The 23,823-nt window shown below is 43.2% G+C and overlaps 1 protein-coding gene across 1 annotated transcript in view; it reads left to right on the top strand.

Moving 5' to 3' along the window:
- Positions 1 to 22,798, top strand: part of AMPD1 (adenosine monophosphate deaminase 1) — a 398,148-nt gene extending 375,350 nt beyond the window's left edge. Inside the window, exon 15 of the mRNA XM_063955432.1 lies at positions 20,973 to 22,798. Within this exon, the coding sequence (XP_063811502.1) occupies positions 20,973 to 21,131 (159 nt within the window). The 3' untranslated portion in view covers positions 21,132 to 22,798. The remainder of the gene's footprint in view (positions 1 to 20,972) is intronic.
- Positions 22,799 to 23,823: the final 1,025 nt, after the last annotated feature.

Genomic DNA, 23,823 nt, shown 5'->3' with positions numbered 1-23,823 from the left:
GGATGCAACGGGCCCATCCATATATCCCCGCCCACTGGCTCAGGCAAATCAGTTTTTTGTTTGGTGCGGCAGGAGCCGGATCATGGTCAGAGGGCTGCTGTTCTTTAAGCAGCCCTAAGCTTTCTTATGTTATTTTTATAGTCTTACTAGTTTTTTTGAGTGATCTTTTTAAACAGCGTCTTATACGCTTAGAAAGAGTCGCTCCAACAACTCCCCGCCGGGTCGTGATGCACTTACCCTCGAGTACAGTGCTGTTTCGGCGGGCGTCTGTGTCGGATATACTAGCAGGTCGAGCAGACGTTACCAGGCTGTGGCTGGAGCACAGGTAGACGGTAAGGCATCGGTTCCGCTTAGTAGATGGAATACGGACACAGCCGCACTGTATTGGGAGGAGACTACCAAACACTAGCGCTACCACGAGGGGAACCGGTCGCAGCATAGGTGGCTGTGTGACCGGTGCGTCTGTGTTCACTGAGCGTCTGTTTTCACTATAGGTTCATGGAGAGGCAGTGTACACTTGTAGCGTCTGGATCCACTCAGCATTCGCTAACGTATTGATCGATTTTGGAAGGGAGGTGAGTCTCCATGTATCCCACTCTACTGAGTATGGGCTATACAGCACTAAGGGGTATGTTCAATTAAAGTCGGATCCATTCCGACATGTATTTGTCGGAATGGATCCGACAACCCCTATTCAATCCCATCTTAATTTGACTTTTTCAAGTCGAATTTAGATGGGACGCAGAGGAGGAGAAGGGGGGCAAGCCGCGGGGAGACAGCCGGCGGGCATACAGGGAAGATCAGCGCTACAGTAGCGCTGCAGCAGGATGTCACTCAGCCGCCCGACCTCACGGCAGCTTCCACCCGGCTCCAGCAGCGTGCTGGAGCTGGGTGGAAGCTGCCGTGAGGTCGGGCGGCTGAGTGACATCCAGCTGCAGCGCTACTATAACGCTGATCTCCCTGTATGCCCGCCGGCTGTCCCCCCGTCTCCCTGCGGCTCCCCCCCTCGCCTCCTCTGGGTCTGCATCTCAGTCCGACATCATTTTGATGATGCCAAATCATCAAAACCTGTCGATTTTGGCCCCGTTTTCGACCAAAACCTGCCAAAAACTGTCGGTTTTGGCCCCGTTTTCGACACAAGCACGTGGATCGGCAGCAATTCCGCCGATCCACGTGCTTTTCGACAAGTCGGATTCATCGACTCGTCGAAAAATTTAGGGAAATATTGAATAGGTCGAATCAGGATTCAACCTAAAAAAGTCGAAAACTGCCGTCTTTTTGACAGACGGCAGTTTTCGACTTCAATTGAATATACCCCTAAATCTCTATCTACCTTTAAGTACGGATAGTTAGATAAGTGCCTATTGCATATGAGTCTGTATACATTTACTGTGGTATCTTTCGCATTGCGTCTGAATACGTTAGATCTGTTTAAACATGATTCAGTAATATGTTCTCCTACATACTTAAAAATGTGTTTGTAGTTAATGATGTGCTCATATGACTAATATATAACATGTGACGTATTGCTAGTGTGATTGCAGACTTTACTATATGTTTGTCAGTTGTTTTATCTGATCTTCAATGCTGGTGCATGGGTAGGGTCAGATTGTATATCACCTTAGAAGGTTTAAAGTGATTACAGTCACAAATTGTGTAGTACACTGTGAAAGTTCTGATTATTTATTATGTCTAGCAGCGGCAAAGGTGACGAAGGTACATTTACAATGTAAATGCTGATTTACATATAGGACTAAAAGCAACACTTTAAAAAGACATTTCATACACTTTAAATGGAGCCGCTGCGGCCGCTATACTTAATCCTCAACCTACGTACTTATTACACCATTAGCGTACAGAGTCCCGTACCGTGTACGGACTTTGCGTACAAACGCCGCGCTGGCTGTACAAAGTACACTCAGCGCATACACACCTAAAGATACACCGTGAACCCTTAGCAGCTATGCATGCGATAGTAATACACTTTAAACCTTAGCAGGGAAAGGAAAACATGACACCAGATTGTATTTAAAATGCCGGGTTCCAAAACCACAACATATTATTACTGAAAAGGGGTTACAATAACAAAGCAATACAATACAAAGAATAATGGCTACAGTCAATGGTACATACTTGTTTGGTTTTTGCCGCGCTACCCAGTCTGGTCCTCGGTCATCTAGATAGATAACTTTTAGAGTCTTGTGTGACCAGGCCTGCAGCTGGCTCCTTTTATACAATCTTCCAAAACTTAACACAATGGATATTGTAATCTCTTTGTTCATTGGACACAGGGATGGTCATTTACAGTACAGGAGAGGTCATAGGTTGGTTTGAATAGGTGGGCGATGTCTGTTCAAGATGCACTTATGGGTGGTCTCCTCTGGGTTCCCGCCGCATACCTAATGTACAGTAAATACAGTTTATATCTATATTCTGCTCCTGCACATAACTATTCGCAGGAACGTGCGATCTTCTGCCAACCAAAACCGGAATATTACCCTTAAAATACCCTACAGCTGGATACCAAACACCACCTTATAACCTTGTTCTGTCCCCTCCTATCCTGTAAAGGTGAATCCCTTTAATCTGATACCATTTAAACTGTTGTAACTTGCTGGTGTGGTGCAGGGAGACTATGTGTACATTGTGTACTATTTGGATTAATTATGTAATGTGTTTTGATAGCTTTTCCATGCGTCCACAAACTCTACCGTAAATACTCATACCACACGCTAATGCGCAGGACCACGGGAGTGACCATACGCAAACTGCGAATATGCGCACACACGGCAGAACAAGTACACGCACGGAGGCCATCTGTGTGTAGTTTGTTCGTGATGTGTGTACTGCAATAGTTTTTTACTTTGACAGTCCACCCTTTGGCAGTCACCAATAACTGCCACTATCTAATCAATAAACAGAAAAATATCTATACAATATCTAAAGAAGCTTGGATGGTCGGGGGAGATTTGTAGGTGGGAAATATATGACCTAGTGGGATAGTAAAAAGCATGTATGTATGAATCAATCCATGTCTGGGGGGCATGTATCATCGTGCCGTATATGTTATACATAAGCTTCGAGGTATTGCGAAGTATACATTAAATCCGTCTCATCCTGTATTAAGGGTCTGTAAATGGGCCAACAAACACTACCGAGCACTTTTCGGCTTCTTGTTCCAACAAATGGGGTGCACATTTAGTTGATGATACATGGAGGGGGAAACATATGTGAGTGCTAGTATATGTGGATATCACCTGTCGACTATGTGTGCCATTAGCTGGAGGTTGCAGAGATGAAGATAAGACACATATCTAAAATACATTCACATAAACATTTTGGGTAGGGCTGACGTCTTTTCTGGATGTATGTATCTGGGCAGAGGGGGAGACAAAGAAAAACGGGTGAAAGAAACAGGCCATGAAATTCATTTGCAATCCTTATCATTCATAACACTGTCTCTATGGATGGGTCATAAATTAAATCTGCTGCTATAACAGCGCCCTCGCTCCTTAGACTCATCAAATTTGTGCCGTGCTTGCGCCGCATTAGAATTTGAACACACCTAAATATCGAACCAATAATTATGACGACTCCCAGGATACAAATGAGAAACTTCCCCACACTCATAATGACATTTTGAGCCCACTCTCCTAAACCTGAGTACCATTTGCGTGGGTTCAACCATGAAACCCAGCCGGTCAGTTCATTACTCACAGTCGCTAAGGTAAGGTTGTGCTTCCTCCTGAACTCCCACTTCAACTGCAAGATATCGTCCATCTTTTGAACGATGATCTCCCTTGGGTCGTCAGTGCTGTTTGTAATATAAGTACAGCACTTCACACCATATTGAGTTGACAGAGTAACACAGTACCCACCTGTCATGGCTGTGACATAACTAAGGACCATCCTGTGCTGGATCAGTTCCTTCTTGTAAGCTTGTAATTCCCTTCCCGTATACCTGAAGGTGTCGTCATACATCTCAGTGATATTATCTATCAAGTTCGCTAGCGCATGGATATACCTATAATTTATAGTTCCTCTGGCAGTACGGGTAATGTCTAATGCGAGAAGGAACTGAATCCCGGTGGATTCGTGGATCAAATCAGAGGCTGCGTGCTCTGCCCTATCTATGAGGTGTCTCTTGATGATGTGTTCATAGTGAGTATGAGTATAAGGAGCCTGAGCACTGCGGTGAACGTCTTTCATTTTATCGTGGGTTATGGTCATGACCTCTGGTAGTACTCTCCCAATATAACACAATCCCTCTGAGCTCGGGGCAAGCCACTTGTACGCATTCCTCCCACATATGAAATAGGCATCATCTGGGAGAACATAGGGGACAAAATATAACATCACCATATTACACATTTTCCAAGTAAAGAAACCAATCCCTAGTTCTCCTATCTGCTCAGTACAAGTATCGGGCTGGATGATATGAGCACAATACCCTGACGATACTTTTCCAACCCACATGGTCTTGCTTCCACGAGTATACCTATACCGAAAATACCTCCCACTGTTGGCTATTTGGCGTACAAGTTCAGAGTCTATGGGTATCCTATCAGCTCTGTGTGAAAAGGTCATTGTCTGGTTATTCCACGTCACTTCCCAGTTTTCGGTAATTGGAAATATTAAAACACAATAAGGACCTGTCTACATGATACTGGTGGAGCTTCAAACTAGGGGGCCTAGAGATATTGAATTTCTTGTCCACCGGTCTCCCACCCCGCAATTCGAGTACCTCATCTATTGCTAAAGAGTATGGTACTAATCCTGACTTACTCTGACCTTGAGGTACTTGTGAGCACACCCATCATTCTGTCTGGTTTAAGACCTTACCCACTAGTGAGTGGTAATCCCTCAACGGATGGCGGTCCATGTCGTTATTAAGGTTGGACTGACATCTCTGGATGCACCCATCCTCTACTATAGTCTCACAATTCCTACAAATACAATATTCATCAGACAATAACCCCTCACAGTGCCTCCGAGCTCCCTGACTACCAGAGCGCTTACTGATGCCATCCTTTACTAGAGTGATGTGCTGCTCCTGAGATCCTACAAATTCATACTCGCCATCAGAACCCATTCCAGATCCCTGCTCGACCTCTCTGGGACCCTCACCAAAACAAACTGTACTGATTAAAACCAGAATTACTAACAGAACCTGCAACGCAGTCTCTTGTGATCGATCCATTTCGTTAGGGGAAAGGAGGAAAATAAGGAGAAAAGAAAGGAAAATGCAGGGGGAGGTGAAAAAAGAAAATGGTGCGACAACCGTTCTAGATCTTGTTACTGTCTGTGCTCAGATGCCCTTCATTAGTCCTGCCTCTCAACTTTCCCGGAACAAACACTCCAGTGATACGAGGTTCTCTACACTCTGCTCTTTGTCACGAGTTCTCTCCGGGTCAGCGACCTTCTTGCAGTGGGACGAGTGGACCCAAGTCTCTCTTTTGGCGACCTTCAATGCTGTCATGCTGGTTAACAAGACTTGGTATGGTCCTTCCCACCTGTCTATGAGGCAACCTGAGCGTAAGAAATTTTGAATCATCACATAATCCCCAGGCTCAATGTCATGACTATTACTGTTCGGTAGGTTAGGAATCACCAGCTTTAAATTTCTTTGTTGATTTATCAGCTGCTGGCTCATCCCAACAAAATATTTCACAGTCACTTCATTATTACATTTCAAATCATCCTGGGGGTCTATCATTACATGAGGTTGTCGACCAAAAAGAATTTCAAAGGGTGATAAGTTAAGGGGAGACCTGGGAGTGGTTCTGATGCTGTACAACACTAGTGGCAAAGCTTCTGGCCACGAGAATCCAGTTTCAGCCATTAATTTGCTCAGCTTGTTCTTAATAGTGCTGTTCACTCTCTCTACCTTTGCACTTGCCTGTGGACGGTACGGAGTATGCAGCTTGCTATTAATTCCCATCAGTTTGCACATGACCTGAAAGACTTCACCTGTAAAATGGGTACCCCTGTCACTTTCAATTATTCTAGAGATACCATATCTACACACAAATTCCTGCACAATTTTCTTTGCAGTGAAAGTAGCAGTATTTGTGGCAGCAGGGAATGCTTCTACCCAGTTGGAAAATACATCAATACAAACTAACACATAATTAAAATTCCTACAGGGTGGAAACTGTATGAAGTCGATTTGTATTACCTGAAAAAGTCCGTCTGTAGGAGGGATATGGGATGGCTCTGTTGGTATTGTCTTTCCAATATTCTTCCTCAAGCAAGTAAAGCATGTCATTGCTCTCTTACCTGCATGGGAAGAGAATCCTGGCGCACACCAGTAGGCTCTTACCAATTTGCACATACCCTCTTTGCCCAGATGAGTCAGACCATGTTCCGCCTCAGCTAGGCTTGGAAGATATGCTCTGGGGGCCACCGGCTTACCTTGTCCACCTGTCCACAGTTCAGAGGACTCCTGGCCAAACCCCATTGCCCTACAGACTGCCTTTTCCTGTAGGGAACACAAATTTTGCATTTCAATTAATTGTAGTGTGTTGATTGTGTTAAATGTCATCAGTGATGTGATGTTCGTTTGTATGGGGGTGCTTGCTGCTGATTTAGCAGCTTCATCTGCCCGGCTGTTACCAAGCGAAATTGGGTCTTGGTTGTAAGTATGTGCTTTGCACTTGATAACAGCCACTCTGTCTGGTTCCTGTATTGCTGTCAAAAGCCTTTTTTGATGTGGGATGCATGCGCTACAGGTGTTCCAGCTGCCGTCATGAAATTTCTGAGGTGCCATAGGGCCCCGAAATCATGCACTACTCCAAAGGCGTACCTAGAATCTGTGTATATATTAGCTGACTTACCCTTGGCCAATTCACACGCTCTGGTTAGGGTGACCAACTCAGCAACTTGTGCTGAGTGCAGTGGGCCCAGGGGTTCAGCTTCTATGATACCTTTGTCATCTACAACTGCATATCCAGTGCACAAGTCTCCCGATTCTGTCTGTCTGTGGCAACTACTGTCAGTGTAGAAGGTAAAGTCTACACTTTCCAGTGGGCTGTCACTAATGTCAGGTCTCGCTGTGAAAGTCTGATTCAGGTATTCCATACAATCATACGTATCAGTATCTGCACTAAATCCTCCTTCACCAACATTCTCATCCTCCACCCTTTGTGCCTGTCCAGGTACACTTGGCAAGTAAGTTGCTGGATTTAGTGAGCTGCATCTCTTAATGGTGATGTTTACCAGGGCCATCAGTGATAATTCCCACTTTGTAAACCGATCAGATGAGACATGTCTGGTTTGGGCTGAGTTTAGTAAGGCTGATACTGCATGAGGTGTATGAATGGTCAGGTCATGTCCTAACACTACGTCCTCGCTTTTACTTACCAACAAAGCTATCGCTGCAACACTTCGCAAGCAAGTGGGGAGAGACCGTGCTACAGTGTCCAACTGTGCACTGTAGTAAGCTACCGGTCTGCTGGCATCACCATGTCTCTGAGTTAAAACCCCTGCCGCGCATCCTGCATTTTCTGTGCCATACAAGTCAAAGGACTTCTCATAATCTGGCATACCTAATGCAGGTGCCTGTGATAGGCACTGTTTGAGTCTCTCAAATGCCAGTTCGGACTCATCTGTGTGCGAGATCCGTTCTGGTTTTTTCGAAGAGACCATTTCTTGCAAAGGTAAAGCCAGTATAGAGAACCCTGGAATCCAGTTCCGACAGTACCCACACATTCCAAGGAAAGTGCGGATCTGTTGCTGAGTTTGTGGCAGAGTCATGTCGCGAATACCCTGTATTCTATCAGCAGTGAGGTGTCTAAGTCCTTGAGTCAAACAATGTCCCAAATATTTGACCCTGGTCCGGCACAACTGCAACTTATCCTTTGAAACCTTGTGTCCCGTTTGGGATAGCTGAAACAGAAGCTGTTTCATGTCTTTCAAGGACAATTCAAGTGAGTCAGAACACAACAATAAGTCATCAACATACTGTATTAGTACTGATCCACTCTCAGGTTGAAAGGATTGTAAACAGTCATGCAAAGCCTGGGAGAAAATACTTGGGCTGTCAATGAAACCTTGGGGAAGTCGAGTCCAGGTGTACTGTACTCCCCTGTATGTAAAGGCAAAAAGGTACTGGCTGTCAGGGTGAAGAGGGACAGAAAAGAAAGCAGAACAGAGGTCAATGACAGTGAAGAATTTTGCAGTAGAGGAAATTTGCATAAGGATTGGGCACTACGGGGAATTGGCTCTCAACTATCTTGTTTATCCCCCTTAGATCCTGCACTAGTCTGTAATCCCTCCCCCCACTCTTTTTCACAGGGAAGATGGGACTATTGGCGGTGCTGGACGTCCTGACTAGGATGCCCTGCTGTAACAGCAGCTCTATGACAGGGTACACTCCTAACTCTACCCCTGGCTTCAGAGGATACTGAGGGATTTTTGGAGCTATCCTACCATCTTTTACTTGTACTACTACTGGAGCTACATTCGCCATCAATCCAGTGTCTTGTCCATCTTTGGTCCAAAGGGAACCCGGTATTTGTGAGATCATTTCCTCTACCTTTGATGGACACTTGTCTATAACAGTAGAATGCGACATTAGCCTTTGAGGGGTGTCTAGTATATCTTGTACTTCTTGAGCATGGTTCTCAGGTATATCCAAGAAGACACCCTCAGGAGTACAATATATGACACACCGCATTTTACGCAATAAGTCTCTGCCAAGTAGATTAGTCAGAGCCGATGCAGCCAGCAGAAAAGAATGTTTGGTTTGCAAGGGCCCTATCGTAATCTTTGCAGGTCTACTCAAAGGGTATTGTTGCACTGTTCCTGTTACTCCCATTGCCCGAATCATCTTTCCCGTGGTCTTTATACCTGATGTGGAATTCAACACTGACCTGGCCGCCCCTGTATCTACAAGAAATGGTAATGGTACACCAGCTACATCAACCGTGACCTCAGGTTCACTACCAAGGCTAGCAATCAATTTAACTGGCTGCAGACTACAGGTGTGGCCCAACCCCTATTGTGTATTGGTACCCTCCCGCAGCGCATTGGCAGCTACAATATGTGAGGGGGGTAGCTGAGAATTTTCGGAGGTCTGCCAATATCTCCTTGGTGGGTACCTCATTGTTTCCCCTGCATGTAATGCTCGTAATTTCTCCTAGCTGGTCCCTGATCCCAATTATGGGAATTGTAGTGTGGTTCGTATTCTGGTCTAGGGGGTCGGTATACGTTATGTGTACCTTTACTCCTACATTCCCTCGAGTAATGTCCTACCTTCTGACAATTATAACATATTACTACACGTGGCTTACCATCAGGGGTCTGGGGTTTTGGCTGATGTGGTTTTGTTGTAAGAGCATTTATACTCACTGTCATCAGCTTATCCCCCTGAGACTCCCTGTGCTTACTGATGTTCCGGTCGTGCTTGATAGCAGACTCTCTCAATGCAGCCACCAAGATACCTCTCCAGTTAAGTAGAGAGGTTTGTACCCTTGTTCTTAATGCCTTCTTTAACCCGTCCATTAATACAGTAACAGCTACCTCCCTGTGATGTGCATTATCTTTTATGTCCTCGATCCCAGTGTATCTAGACATTTCCTGCAGTGCCCGATGGAAATATTCGGATGCCGTTTCACTCTTCTTTTGTCTTATGGAGAAAATTTTATTCCATTTGACAACAGTAGGGAAATACACTCCTAGTTGCAGATTGATTTGTTTTACGTTCTCCTGATTGTATTCATCAGTGAGAGGTACTTCTGCATCTAACTTACTGTCTGCTATAAATTTCGTGATGTCAATATTTGAAGGTAAACACACTCGTAGCACTGTTCGCCAATCTTTATTTGTAGGCTCATGGGCGTTACCTAACTCCTTAATGAATCTCTGGCATCCGACTAGATCTTTCCTGGGATCGGGTAATTCAGACATAATTGACCTTAACTCTGCCCGGGACCAGGGACAATGCATGGCAATGTTCCTGATGGGAGTTACTCCCTGATTGTCAGTTTTCCCGTTGGGAACTGCAATTACCCTGACAGGATTTAATTCAATTACATCCTTCTGGTTTGATTCTACAATGTAGGGAGCTATTGTTTCTGCATAACGTATAGTACCATACTTACCTGTGGACACGACCTCACTTATCCCTCCGCTAGGGGGCCTTGCTACAACTCTTAATGGTTGGGCCGTGCCCACTTGAGTATCTTGTATGGTGGCTGCTAGAGAGAGTGCTGATATCGTGCTGGGCTCATCTTCCTGCTCACAATCCTGGGGAAAATTTAAAATGGGATACAGCTGGCAAGGGTTAGCGTTAGTACATTTATCAATCACATTCCTATCTTGTACTAATGCACCATTGCTTGTAGCCACTTTCTCCCCAACAATATATGGTGGTGGTGGTGCGGTCGCCATTGTTTTCCCGCTAGGTTTGGAACCTGCTGCACAAGCTAATTCCCTTTGCATCTCCCCCTCTTGCTGCCATAAATTTAAACAATCTGTATGTCTAATCCTTTGTTTTCTGGATTTGATCAGACATATCCTTATCCTTAAGTTCTGCAATACCTCCGGTTCAAAGCTGCCCACCTTAGGGAATGGTACCCTATCTTTGTCAGTCATACGTACCCATTCGTCACAATAAACTTCAGCATGTGGACCATATTTCCCACACATAATAAACCTCGCTGACCCCTTGGGCCGCGGCTCTTCAGCCTGAACCCTGGATAAACGTCCCTTAGTTGAGCAACTGGCTCCCATAATTGTGGGCCTTTTCCCACAAACAACAAAATACTCAATATAAGGCTACGGTGAAAGTTCTCCGAGCGCTTTCACCCACTCTCGCCCACGTTGGCCAGTACTACCATACACTGTTGATAGCGAAGGCAATGTACCCAACTTAGGGCCCCTATTGACTTATATTTACTGGAAGTTTTTAGGAATAACTTACCCTTTCCAGTAAAGTATCTGTCGTTGGAGATTTTCCTGAGAGAGACCAGCAAAACTCCCTATGCACTTTTTTTATACACAAATCACGCTTGCTGTACACAGCGCTAATGATACCACGATTTTACGCAAAAGCTCGTAAAAGGGATATCAAGTTGCGCTATATATCGCACCCACAAACGCGCGGTCCAATCGCACAGCGTATAGGTACTTGTTACTTATCTGCCATACGACTACTGGAATTGAATCACAGGCTGCGAAACCTCAGCCGGAGCGTATCAAAAAACTATATGGGTCACAATTCACAATTCCCTACCATGCTCCTGTGTAAGTCTCCTCACGACTTACGTATTCCAAATCTTATACTAACGTGAGTTAGCCGCCTCATGCCACCAAGCCGCCACTCACTTGGTGTACCGAACGACGGGATCCCGAATTCCGGAGTTCGAATCCACTCACTCCTACGTTCGCTCACTCAAATACACTTTGTTTTTTCTGTACAGAAAATTTTAATTAATTCAGATTGGCAGCTTTAACCCCAGAAGCAATACAGTTTAAACAAAAGTTTTATACTAATCTGCTTTAGAAACTGGATCGTTTTGTGCTATTGTAGCATGGCTACTGTCCCACCTTTGAACTAAATGACACTATTGTGTAATTTGTACTTAGCACTCGCACTCTTACGCACTTTGCGGAAACACGCAACCATGCGTGTCTTTTACGCTGCGTGCACAGTCCTGTACTTTGCCTGAGACACGTGTACAAAACTCTGCGTCCGCAATAAAACAAATCACACAGCTCTATAAATGTGAACAATACTAATTACTATTGTCCACTAGACACAACTTGTTCTGTATAAACTTTTATGCAGACCTGCGTTTGTGTCTTTTACACTTCCTTAAAAAAAATGTTATTTTAGTTTTAACTATATAGCAACAAATGTATCCGGTTTCACACAGATCTAAATGAATCTAGCAATAATCAATAATTTAAATTATATGATTCAGATTAAATAGCTATCCTGCAGAACATACACTGATATAAATATACACATAGTTATAATAATATTATATATATGTACCATTCACTGGTCTCCTATGAGACACCTTACCTCTTATTTGCATATCAAAGCTATTTGGTTTTCACTGCTAAACTCTTTCTTTCCTTTTTCTATCTGTGTTCAACCCCCCACTTGATGTACAGTAATTACGCACAGACAAGAAGGACAGAAAAAAAAACTTATCTCACCATTTACTCTCACTAGGCCCAACTGAAACTATTTGTAATTGACTATGGCATGGGTTAAATAAATGCATTGGTAACTCATAAATTGTGCTTGATGTGACAAGGGAAACTGATTGTTCTGAGCAGACTGAAAATCAGCTATTTAGAAAATGACCTTCCTAAAATGGCCACTGCTCCTCCCCCTTCCACATCCATGAGGTTTACACAAGATGGTGGACAGGCCATGTGGTTAGTACAAAATGGAGGACAGACCATGCGGCTTCCTTTGTCACAAAGAAATCACACATTATACAAGCACCAGAAGTTATTTTAGGCCTGAGTTTAAAAAAAAAAAAAACTATATCAAGGCTATGCAGCAACTTTTAAATGTACTTTTAAATCTACTTAACAGATAAACAATCCAATCTGAATGAAACACAATATGACTTATTTGAACTGTGTTTTGCAACAATGTGAGAGGGTATGCACAGTTTCGGTGTCTTTTGTGTACACTATTTGGCGCCAAAAAATTTCACAGAATTTTTTTTAAATAGCTTTTTTCCTGTGTTTTACGGGTTCTACCAGCACCTCTGCAGACCATACAGAGCAGACGTCATCTAATCAGCACACAAGTAGGGTTTTCAGTGTATCCATCGACCAAGAAAAGGTTATGTAGGATACCTTCTTTCCGCCCTTTGCTGATAGATTAAGACTGCTGTGACCTAGTAGGCCGTGAGTATGTGGAAATCGGACGATGACCCCAACTGTAAATGCTAATTTACATACAGGACTAAAAGCAACACTTTAAAAAGACATTTCATACACTTTAAATGGAACCACTGCGGCCGCTATACTTAATCCTCAACCTACGTACTTATTACACCATTAGCGTATAGAGTCCCGTATCGTGTACGGACTTTGCGTACAAACGCCGTGCTGGCTGTACAAAGTACACTCAGCGCGTACACACCTAAAGATACACCGTGAACCCTTAGCAGCTATGCATGCGATAGTAATACACTTTAAACCTTAGCAGGGAAAGGAAAACACGATACCAGATTGTATTTAAAATGCCGGGTTCCGAAACCACAACATATTATTACTGAAAGGGGGTTACAATAACAAAGCAATACAATACAAAGAATAATGACTACAGTCAATGGTACATACTTGTTTGGTTTTTGCCGCGCTACCCAGTCTGGTCCTCGGTCATCTAGATAGATAACTTTTAGAGTCTTGTGTGACCAGGCCTGCAGCTGGCTCCTTTTATACAATCTTCCAAAACTTAACACAATGGATATTGTAATCTCTTTGTCCATTGGACACAGGGATGGTCATTTACAGTACAGGAGAGGTCATAGGTTGGTTTGAATAGGTGGGCAATGTCTGTTCAAGATGCACTTGTGGGTGGTCTCCTCTGGGTTCCCGCCGCATACCTAATGTACAGTAAATACAGTTTATATCTATATTTTGCTCCTGCACATAACTATTCGCAGGAACGTGCGATCTTCTGCCAACCAACACCGGAATATTACTCTTAAAATACCCTACAGCTGGATACCAAACACCACCTTATAACCATGTTCTGTCCCCTTCTATCCTGTAAAGGTGAATCTCTTTGTTCTGATACCATTTAAACTGTTGTAACTTGCTGGTGTGGTGCAGGGAGACTATGTGTACATTGCGCACTATTTGGATTAATTATGTAATGTGTTTTGATAGCTTTTCCTTGCATCCACAAACTCTACCGTAAATACTCATACCACGCGCTAATGCGCAGGACCGCGGGAGCGACCATACGCAAACTGCGAATATGCACACGCACGGCAGAACAAGTACACGCACGGAGGCCATCTGTGTTTAGTTTGTACATGATGTGTGTACTGCAATATTTTTCGACTTTGACAACAATAATACCAACACTCATATCATGTTTGTCTTGCAAAACTTTATTATCCTCTCAGGATCTGGTTCAGGATGGTTTATGTGCAAATTCTTTTGCTTTTCAGCAAAATACAAGGCAGATCCCTGTACAACGTCAGGTACAGATGGATCCACCTTGGGCTATGTTTGCACAGTCCTTGTCCAGTATAGCTGAACGGATAATTCCTACAGCTTCTAAACCAGGAATGGGGTACACTATTAACCCATACATGCAGCTCCCTACCTACGGTATATAATTTCCCCCAGCAGCAACTTCTCAAAAGAAACAAGCTGATAAACCGATGGTAAGTAAATCTTCACCTTCACAGGCTACACATGAGGATTCGTCAGAAGATTAAAGCTTAATTTACTCTACTTCGGCATATGAAGAGGAGGAAGAAAGTCTCAGCTCAGTGGAGATAGATGAGTTAATTAGAGCAATGAAAGCCATTCTATCCTTGGAAGATTCAGCAGAGCCTGTGTTAAAAACCAGAGCACCCGTGTTTAAACGTCCCAAAACAGTTAAGACTGAGTTTCCAGGGTCAGATCAGCTGACGGAAATCATGGAAGAGGCTTGGGCTACACCCAATAAAAAATATAGTATTCCCAAAAAATGGGATTCCAATTATCCTTTTCCAGCTGGGGATTGTTTGAAAAAAGGAGGTGGCTCCTAAAGTAGATACGCATGTCATTCGATTAGTGCAAAAATCTATATTGCCTTTGCCGTCAACATCATTAAATTATGTCACAGATAGGAGTTGGATGGTTTTTTAAAACCATATTTTCTCTGTCTCGAGCAGTCATAAGGCCAGCCATGGCTTCAGCTTGTATGGCAAAGGCAGTGGCGGCCTGGCCTAATACATTGGAAGGGGATTTTTCATTAGCTTCTAGAGAGCAAAAATCCCATATAGCTCAGATTAAACAGGCTGCAGTATTCTTGGAAGAAGCAGCAAAAGATATTGGTACTATTGTTTCTAGGGCATCAGCCTCAACAATAGCTGCTCGCAGAACAGTTTGGTTACATACGTGGAAAGCTGATTCAGAATCTAAGAAGGTTTTGGAATCTTTGCCTTTTTCTGGAAATATTCTTTTTGGTAAAGACTTGACAGATATTCTGGAGTCAGAAGCAGACTCCAAGAAGGTCAAGTCTCCTTCCACATATAACTCCAAACCTAAGGGTCTGGTTTTCCGGCCCTTTCGGTCTCAAGGAAAAGCAAAGGGAAAAAGTGATCGCAAGCAGCCCCAATACAATAATTTTGATAAGTCAAAAAAGCACTGGGCTACCAAACCAGAAGACAAGCTATCAGCCTGATGGTGCTGTCCTCCACCTGGGGGACCCCAGGGTAGGGGGCCGACTTCTTCAGTTTGCACAGATCTGGCAGCAGTCTACAACAGATGCCTGGGTGCAGGAAGCGGTATCTCTAGGTTATGTTTTTCCCTTCAAGAAGCATGCTCCTCGAAGGTTCTCCTGCACCAGCCCGTCTTGGGTAGAGATGAAGGCCAGGGCTTTAAAAGAGGCAGTTCAGAAATTGCTTAATTCAGGAGTAGTCATTCCATTACCCCTGGCACAACGAGGACAGGGTTTTTACTCCAACCTGTTTTTGGTTCAGAAGCCAAATGTGTCATTTCGGCCCATTCTCAATCTCAAAAATGCTAAACAAATACATTTGGGTACCGCGGTTTCACATGGAGACGTTATGTTCCATAGTTTTGGCCATGGAGCCAGGGGATTATATGGTATCCCTGGATATTTAGGATGCTTACCTACATGTTCCTACAGCACTGTCCCATCAGTGTTATCTCAGGTTCGCTATCCTCCAGCAGCATTGTCAGTTCCAGGACCAACCCTTTGGGTTAGCCACAGCCCCCAGAGTATTTACCAAGATTATGGTGGTTATGGGAGCTTATCTCCGCTAGCAGGGGATAAGAATTTTTCCATACCTCGACGACCTTTTAATCCTGGCACAGTCACAGGAATTGCTACTGTGTCATCTCCAACAGACAATAACATGTCTGCAGAGGCACAGGTGGCTCATAAATTGGGCAAAATCATCGCTAGTTCCGTCACAACGGATGAATCACTTGGGGGCTGTATTGGATTCAGGCCTGCAGAGAGTATTTTTACCTCGGAACAAGATATCCAAGGTACAGTCAAGAATTCAGGACTTATTACACAGTCAAACGGTATCCATTCACGCAGCAATGCGAGTGATGGGTTTGATGGTGTCAACAATGTTTGATGGTGTGCACAATTCCACTCAAGACTTCTGCAGCGTCTGATTCTTGCCAAATGGAATGGAATACATCAGACAATAAAGAAACAGACTATGGTACTTTCTGTAAAAGTAAGAAAGTCATTTGCCTGGTGGCTACAAACATCCCATCTAGACAAGGGGAGACCCTATTGAAAATCAGATTAGGAGATCCTGACAACAGATGCCAGTCTTCAGGGCTGGGGAGCAGTGTCTGAAAAATTTTGGTTCCAGGGACAATGGACCAAAGAAGTTGCCTGCCAATAAATATGTTGGAACTTCGGGCCATATACATGGCATTGATTCACGCAAAGGACATTCTTTAAGGAAAACCAGTCCAGATCCGCTCGGACAATGCGACGACAGTAGCGTACCTCAACCATCAGGGAGGAACTTGCAGCCAAAAAGCAATGAAGGAGGTAAGTCACATACTAAAGTGGGCAGAACTCCATCATCCAGCCTTGTCCGCAGTGTTCATTCCTGGAGTCCTAAACTGGGAAGCGGACTTTCTCAATACACCACTCAAGCAAGCAAATGGGCTCTACACCTGGAGGTCTTTCAGACTCTAGTAGACAAATGGGGGTTGCCAGAGATAGATCTCATGGTGTCCCATCTGAATAACAAAGTGCCCGCATACGGGTCAAGAACAAAGGATCCAGAGCGATCTTTGTGGACGCCTTGTCGGTGAGATGGGACTTTCATCTGGCTTATCCGTTACCTCCGATCACTCTATTACCCAGGGTGGTGAGGAAAATAAACCAAGCAAAGGGTGCCGTGATTCTAATAGCTCCGGCTTGGCACAGAATATATTGGTACACAGATCTGCAGAGAATGTCGATGGATGCTCCACTTCTGCTCCCTCAACATCCAGATCTACTGATGCAGGGTCCTTGTTATCACAGACATCTGGTTCGGCTGTCTTTGACGGTGTGGCTCTTCAAACCTCTATCCTGAAGTCAAGAGGATTCTCACAACAGGTAATTCAAACAATGCTCAGAGCAAGGAAACCCTCCTTAGCTCGTATTTATCACTGAATATGGCAAGCCTATATTCATTGGTGCAGTGAAAGAAGTGTGGGCCTGAAATCTTTCAGAGTTTCCAGGGCCTTAGCATTCCTTCAGGCAGGAATGGATAAAGGTTTGAAGGTGGCTTCCTTGAGAGTACAAGTATCGGCATTGATTGTATGGTTCCAAAATAAAATTGCCAATTTACAGGATGTGCGTACTTTTTTCCAGGGAATTCAACCTCCTTTTGTTCCATCTACAGTACCGTGGGACTTATGTTTAGTCCTGAAAGCCCTTCAAATTGCCACATTTGAACCACTTTATAAAGTGGATCTTAAATGGTTGACAGCTAAAGTGCTCTTTCTACCGACTATGGCATCAGCTAGAAGAGTATCAGATTTAGGAGTGCTGTCATGTCGTTCCCCATTTCTGATTTTTTATCCAGATAAAGCAGTTCTCAGAACTAGGTCTGGGCATCTTCCTAAGGTGGTGTCTAAATTCCACCTTAATGAAGAAATTGTAGTCCCGGCTTTTCAGGTATCATGACTTTCTGCGGGAGATGCATCGCTGGACGTGGTCCATGCATTAAGGATCTATGTGGATCGTACCAGTGACATCAGAAAGAAAGATTCTCTCTTCATTCTCTAAGGATTTCACAAGAGAGGATGGCCTGCTACTAAACAGACGCTGGCAAGATGGCTTCGAAGGATGATTTCAGAACCATTAGCCCTGTTTCGGTTAATGTCTCTGCTCACTCTACTCGTAAGGTAGGTCCTTCATTGGCAGCACAACATGGTTTTTCTACAGAACAGATATGTAAGGCAGCCACATGGTCTACTATTAACACATTCACTAGACATTATGCCTTGGATACTTTTGCCTCTGATGACGCTGAATTCGGGCGTAAGTTTGTCCTGTCCAATCAGGAGCGTCCTCACCACTAAATTGCTTTGGGAAATCCCATTGTTATCCTGTGGATAACCTGTGTACCCTGCCGGAGAAATATACGTTATGGTAAGAACTTACCGTGGATAATGGTACTTTTCCTAAGTCCACAGGGATCCCACCCTGACGCACCTGATTTGAGGATTCTTCTACTCACTAACCTCTTCCTTCTTGTACGGAAGTGTGTGCATGTGTGTTCTTATTGCCTGATTAGGGTTCTGCATGATGCTCCTGCCTTGTGCTTTTGAATACAACTGATTTGCCTGAGCCAGTGGGCGGGGAAATATGGATGGGCCCGTTGCATCCTGGGAGGCCAGAAAGCTTTGATCGATTGGTGCCAATCCGCTATCGCTCCATCATATCCCATTGAATCCTCTGGAACCTGTGGAGAAACTCCGTTATCCACGGTAAGTTCTTACCATAACGTATATTTTTCAAGAAAAATAGAAACTACACCATAATCTATATAGAGAGAACAGCTGGTTTTTGACCTGGAAGTAGTCAATTTCGAAAAGCAATATGTGCACTCTGGAACGTCTAATGCACAGAAATCAGTCTGCGCCCACTTTGTGTGCTTACAGACAGTCTTGAAAATGTGCATGGTGTGTACAGTAAACCTCCACAGGAAAATTCAGTCCACTACTTTTTAGGACTAGCCCCTACGTTCTTTTAAACTTTTCCATTTGTTTCCTAAAATATTGCACATTTTAGCCTCTATTACTTGTGTAAGTTTTGTGCGTTAGATGTCTTTTATTACGTTAGTCAAGGTGTGATTTGAAATGTGCTTTCCCATAGGTGTGCACAGGAGTGCCCACATACACCTTTACTTCAATCAGCCTTATGACTTAGCCACGCCAAGCTTCCCGCTAGACATTTTTTCTAAACGTGGGCATCTTAGTGGCATCACTAATGCAACAAAACTACAATGCAAGGATAAACTGGCTACTGGCACTGGCATTTCATGTGTGCTATTAAATTTCTAATCTAGGGAAAAATGGCAAAAGACAGGGGACTGATACAAGCAAACAGCGCAATGCCTCATACCAAATATCTTTATGCTTAATCTGCAACTTTATGACAATTCCTTTGCGACAAAAGTATTAATCTAGCATGTCCGGTACACTGTGAGCGCCTTTTACTGTATATGGCTACGAAGAATGCAATATTGCGAAAGTACAAATCGCTACCCATGGCGGAGTGTCTAAATCGAGCCAAGCGCCTTATGTTATGTGTCGCAAAAATGCTGGGTGCAGGAGGATACATCTGTAGCTGTAAGGAGTAAAACACCTCAAATTAAAAGTAAAAGGACAAGACTTTCTCTCCAGCGCTGCCAGAGTGGCAAAAAAAAAAAAAAAAAATAGATGGGAGGTGTGCTGTGACCTAAATCTGGGGAGGATCGGCCCATGATATTTTTAGATGTTTATTTGTATGACCAGTGGCTGTGTGGCTATTTTACTCCAGAAACTTCTCTACTATGGAAAATAGAAAATTGTTTGCCTGTACTGGAACTTCCAGCTGCTTTTTTCTTCCTCTGCTGACCCATGCTCGTACCCTGACTACTGGTAGTAAAGATACTGTCTCTAACAGTGCTTGAAGTGGGGCGGTATAGGGTGGTGTGACATACTGTATCGCCACTTCCCGTCGACACTTAATTTCTGCCACAGTAGAGACTGTACCTGCACTGAGATAGCTACAGCATTGTGTGAAGATGTGTCCCTCTCGGTGATGCTGGGTTGGAGCCAGAAGTATTGGGTCCCGGCTGCACTGCAGTTTAAAGTTGGCACCAGCTAACCAGTTGCCAATCAAAAGAAGGGGTGGCTTTTTAAATCTGGCACGAGCCAATAATGTCTCATAGACTGCTTCTTATTGACTGAAGATTTGGGATTGGCTCATCAGCCCCAGATTCAAAAAGCGTCCCTTTCTTTTGATTGGCAGCCAGTTCACAAGCCGTGATTGGCTGGCAGCCGGTGCCAACATTAAACTGCGGTGCAGCTAGGACAGTATACATTTTATTATGATAACAAGTCACCTAACTGGCCACACAGTCGGCCATAAATCATGAGTATTAAAATTGTATTTCTAGTTTTCGGACAAAAATTCAGCAATTTTCTACTTTTATGTATTTTGTGAGACAGTTGGTCAGACAATGTAGGGGGTGTACACACCCACATGGCACTGACCACACCCACACAGCACTGACCACACCCACACAGCACTCCCCTTCTCAGTATAGGCCTGTAAAACATTTTCAGCCCCAGGCCCATGTGGCCCTTCATTCGGCCCTGAGCAATACCAGTCACCCATTCAGTGCTGACAACACAGAGAAATTTCAATGAATTCACTCACAGCATCGGTCACATAATATTATATGAAAGTCTTGAAAATCTTCCATTAAATAAATGCAAAGGTATAATAAACAATATATAGGGTTTAGCATTTTTCCCCACAATCATTTCTTTAATCATATATGCAAATAATAATAATAATAATAATAATAATAATAATAATATAACCACACATTTAATAAACATATTCAAAGATCAAGTTCAGCAAATATTGTCCACAACGGCAAGTACACAGGGTGAAAATTCACTTAGAGATGGTATTTGGAAATTGTAAAAGTAAAGAAATATATATTAATATGAATGTGGATGTTGCAAAATGATGTAATTATATTTACAGTTCATATTCTTTATTTGTGTAGGAAAAGGCACGTTTTCTTGGTGAAGACTATCACAAGGAAGGGCCACAAGGCAATGATATCCGCAAGACCAATGTGGCCCAGATAAGGATGGCCTACAGATATGAGACCTGGTGCTATGAGCTCAATCTCATCCTCCAAGCTTTAATAGCTGCAGAATAAAGAAATCTACAGGCCTGTGATAACTCTATAGTAACCTGCTGAAGATCCTTCCAGCAAGCTCTGAGAAATATGAACAGTTGTCTAACGTAATTTATAATATATATAATCTGTATCCTAGGGCTGAAACGTCACATCAAATGGTACAAAGGAAATTTGCTGGTCTTAATATTTTATTGAACATTAAATACAACCACAACCTCTTAGTAGAAATGCCTTGTTATATTCTAATGGGCCTGGTATGTTAGATGGACAGGTACATGTATCAGGTCAACATGAGAATGTTGACATTTCGTAATTTCAACATGCAGTGTGTCGACATGCCTGGCTTGTCGACGGTGACATTATTTATCAACATATATAATGTCTACACATGATAGCATGTTGCCATAATGTCTCTTGTGGCCCAGTGGTCACTTACCTGGACCCAATGGCTGCAGTGACACCAGCATGGCTTCCAGGTTCCAGCAGTCATGTATCAATCACTTCTGGCCCAGGCCTCTGAGGGAGCGGCAGTTTTGGGGATTATTTTAACCCTAACCTTTTGTCCTAACCCTCCCCCTTGTGCCTAAACCCACCCTCAGCCTGCCCCTAACCCTCCACCTTGTGCCTTACCTCACCCCTTAGGCAACCCCTAACCTCCCCATGTGCCTGACCCTAATCCTCCCTCCTAAACCTAACCATTGGCATTCTGAGACTGTCGACTGTCGTCGACATATCACTTAGGAACATTTCAGGTGTTGATATTGTGAACATTTCGACATTCTAAGGATGCTGACATAGTGTCTGTCAACATTGTGGTGTCGACATTCTTTATGCCGACATGGTAACTGTCAGCAATGTGACTCAATCGCTTTTCTATTCTATTTTCTCTAACACTATTTTCATCCATTTCTAAATCATTACATAATCATTAGTTTAATCATTTAGGTATACATGTGTCATGTGATAATCTGTTTTTAAGCTTCAATTTACAAATCAGAACTGATTCAGAGTTGCACACTATTTCATTTTGTGGACGGATTTTGAGATGTTCAGCATTGCGCATACTCCGGAGCTGAGTGGTACACACACGTACATACAGCTCAGTGGTGACTGTACTTATGGTTAGAACTTGGCAGTGTGTATCTGGATGTTATATAGAGATCTGGCTAACTTCACATGTATCTATAGGACCAGGTACAGAGCTGATAATGATGATGGATAGTATAACGAGGGAATGGATAGGGGCAGTGCAGTCATATAGATATGTACAACTCAGCATACAGGCAAATATACACATTTGGGGGTCTATTCCTGAAGCAGTGAAAAGAGTAGAGAAGTGAGGTGCTACGTACAATTGTAGAGTATGCAAATTATAAATGTTACATCAATGCTGATTGGTTGCCATGGGAAACTTCTCCACCAGCTCACTTCTCCACACTTCTCATGCTTCATGAATAGACCCCTTAGTTCCATGCATGCAGTGGAAGTGTAACTGCATCCGGCTTACGTGCAACTCTAATTATTGGTATGTACAACTTAAGTCTCCTCACAGAATAAGTCAGGGCATCCTGCTTTTGTTGTTCTTTTATTGGTGCAGTTTTCATGTTTAGTTTGTTAAAAAGTAATGTTATGATCTCATTGCACTATACAGTTCAAGTCCTCAGCAATAAATTGAATACATCATATGTAAAGTCTCCGGCAGCCTTCCTTTCTCATACAGGACCTCCCATTTCCTTCCATATGACTGCACCCAACAACTATAAATGGAATTTGGTACAGTAAAATAGGATGCAGGGTCACGAAACAGACATTAAAACTGACACTGAATTTAAGCAATAACAAAGAGCATTTAACGGTCACTTTTATGAATTATGAAAGAGGAACACAAGTGAATAATAACTTTCTCTTGACAGCTTTGTCGCTATTGTAATCTAACCCACCATCATGAGTGAGTGTCTAGACCAGAGGTTCTCAAACTCGGTCCTCAGGACCCCACACAGTGCATGTTTTGCAGGTAACCCAGCAGATGCACAGGTGTATTAATTACTCACTGACACATTTTAAAAGGTCCACAGGTGGAGATAATTATTTATTTTGCGATTCTGTGAGACCTGCAAAACATGTACTGTGTGGGGTCCTGAGGACCAAGTTTGAGAACCACTGATCTAGACTAAGATAGTTGTTGTGCAATTAGGGCATTATGCATTTGATGCAGGTGGCAGCTGTTTCTTGAGGCTCAGTCAAATCTGTAGAGATCATGTCTTCTTCCTCTGTTCTGCAGTTTCTAAGTTCACACACATCCAACTATATAAAAAAATAATAGCTGATAAAGTAAAAAAAAAAAAAAAAAAAACCAATAATTCTGAAACACCTGTCAAATGTAGCATGGAACCCTAGTAAAAACACCCTGATATCTGGCTCTTCATATACAGGACTCCACACACTTCGTACGTCTGCTGTACGGAGGGACCCTTTATCCACCTTTAGGATGGCGTTATTTTTGCAAGGTTCCCTCCAGTATGTTTTTTAAACAGGTGAAATTTACCATTTCAAGTATGACTTACTAAAAAAACAAAACAAAACCTAATTTAAGGGTTTGAAGGAGAATTAAGCAATTTCCCCACCAATAGCCTATTCATACATATTCATACATTTCAGTGATACTGTGAGAAAGAGCATTGTACAAAAGTATTATTATTATTATTATTAT

This window comes from Pseudophryne corroboree, chromosome 2, assembly GCF_028390025.1.
Source record: "Pseudophryne corroboree isolate aPseCor3 chromosome 2, aPseCor3.hap2, whole genome shotgun sequence".
NCBI classification, from domain to species: domain Eukaryota; kingdom Metazoa; phylum Chordata; class Amphibia; order Anura; family Myobatrachidae; genus Pseudophryne; species Pseudophryne corroboree.
Note: the sequence above shows the minus strand (reverse complement) of the source record. Positions and strands in the feature narration are given on the sequence as shown.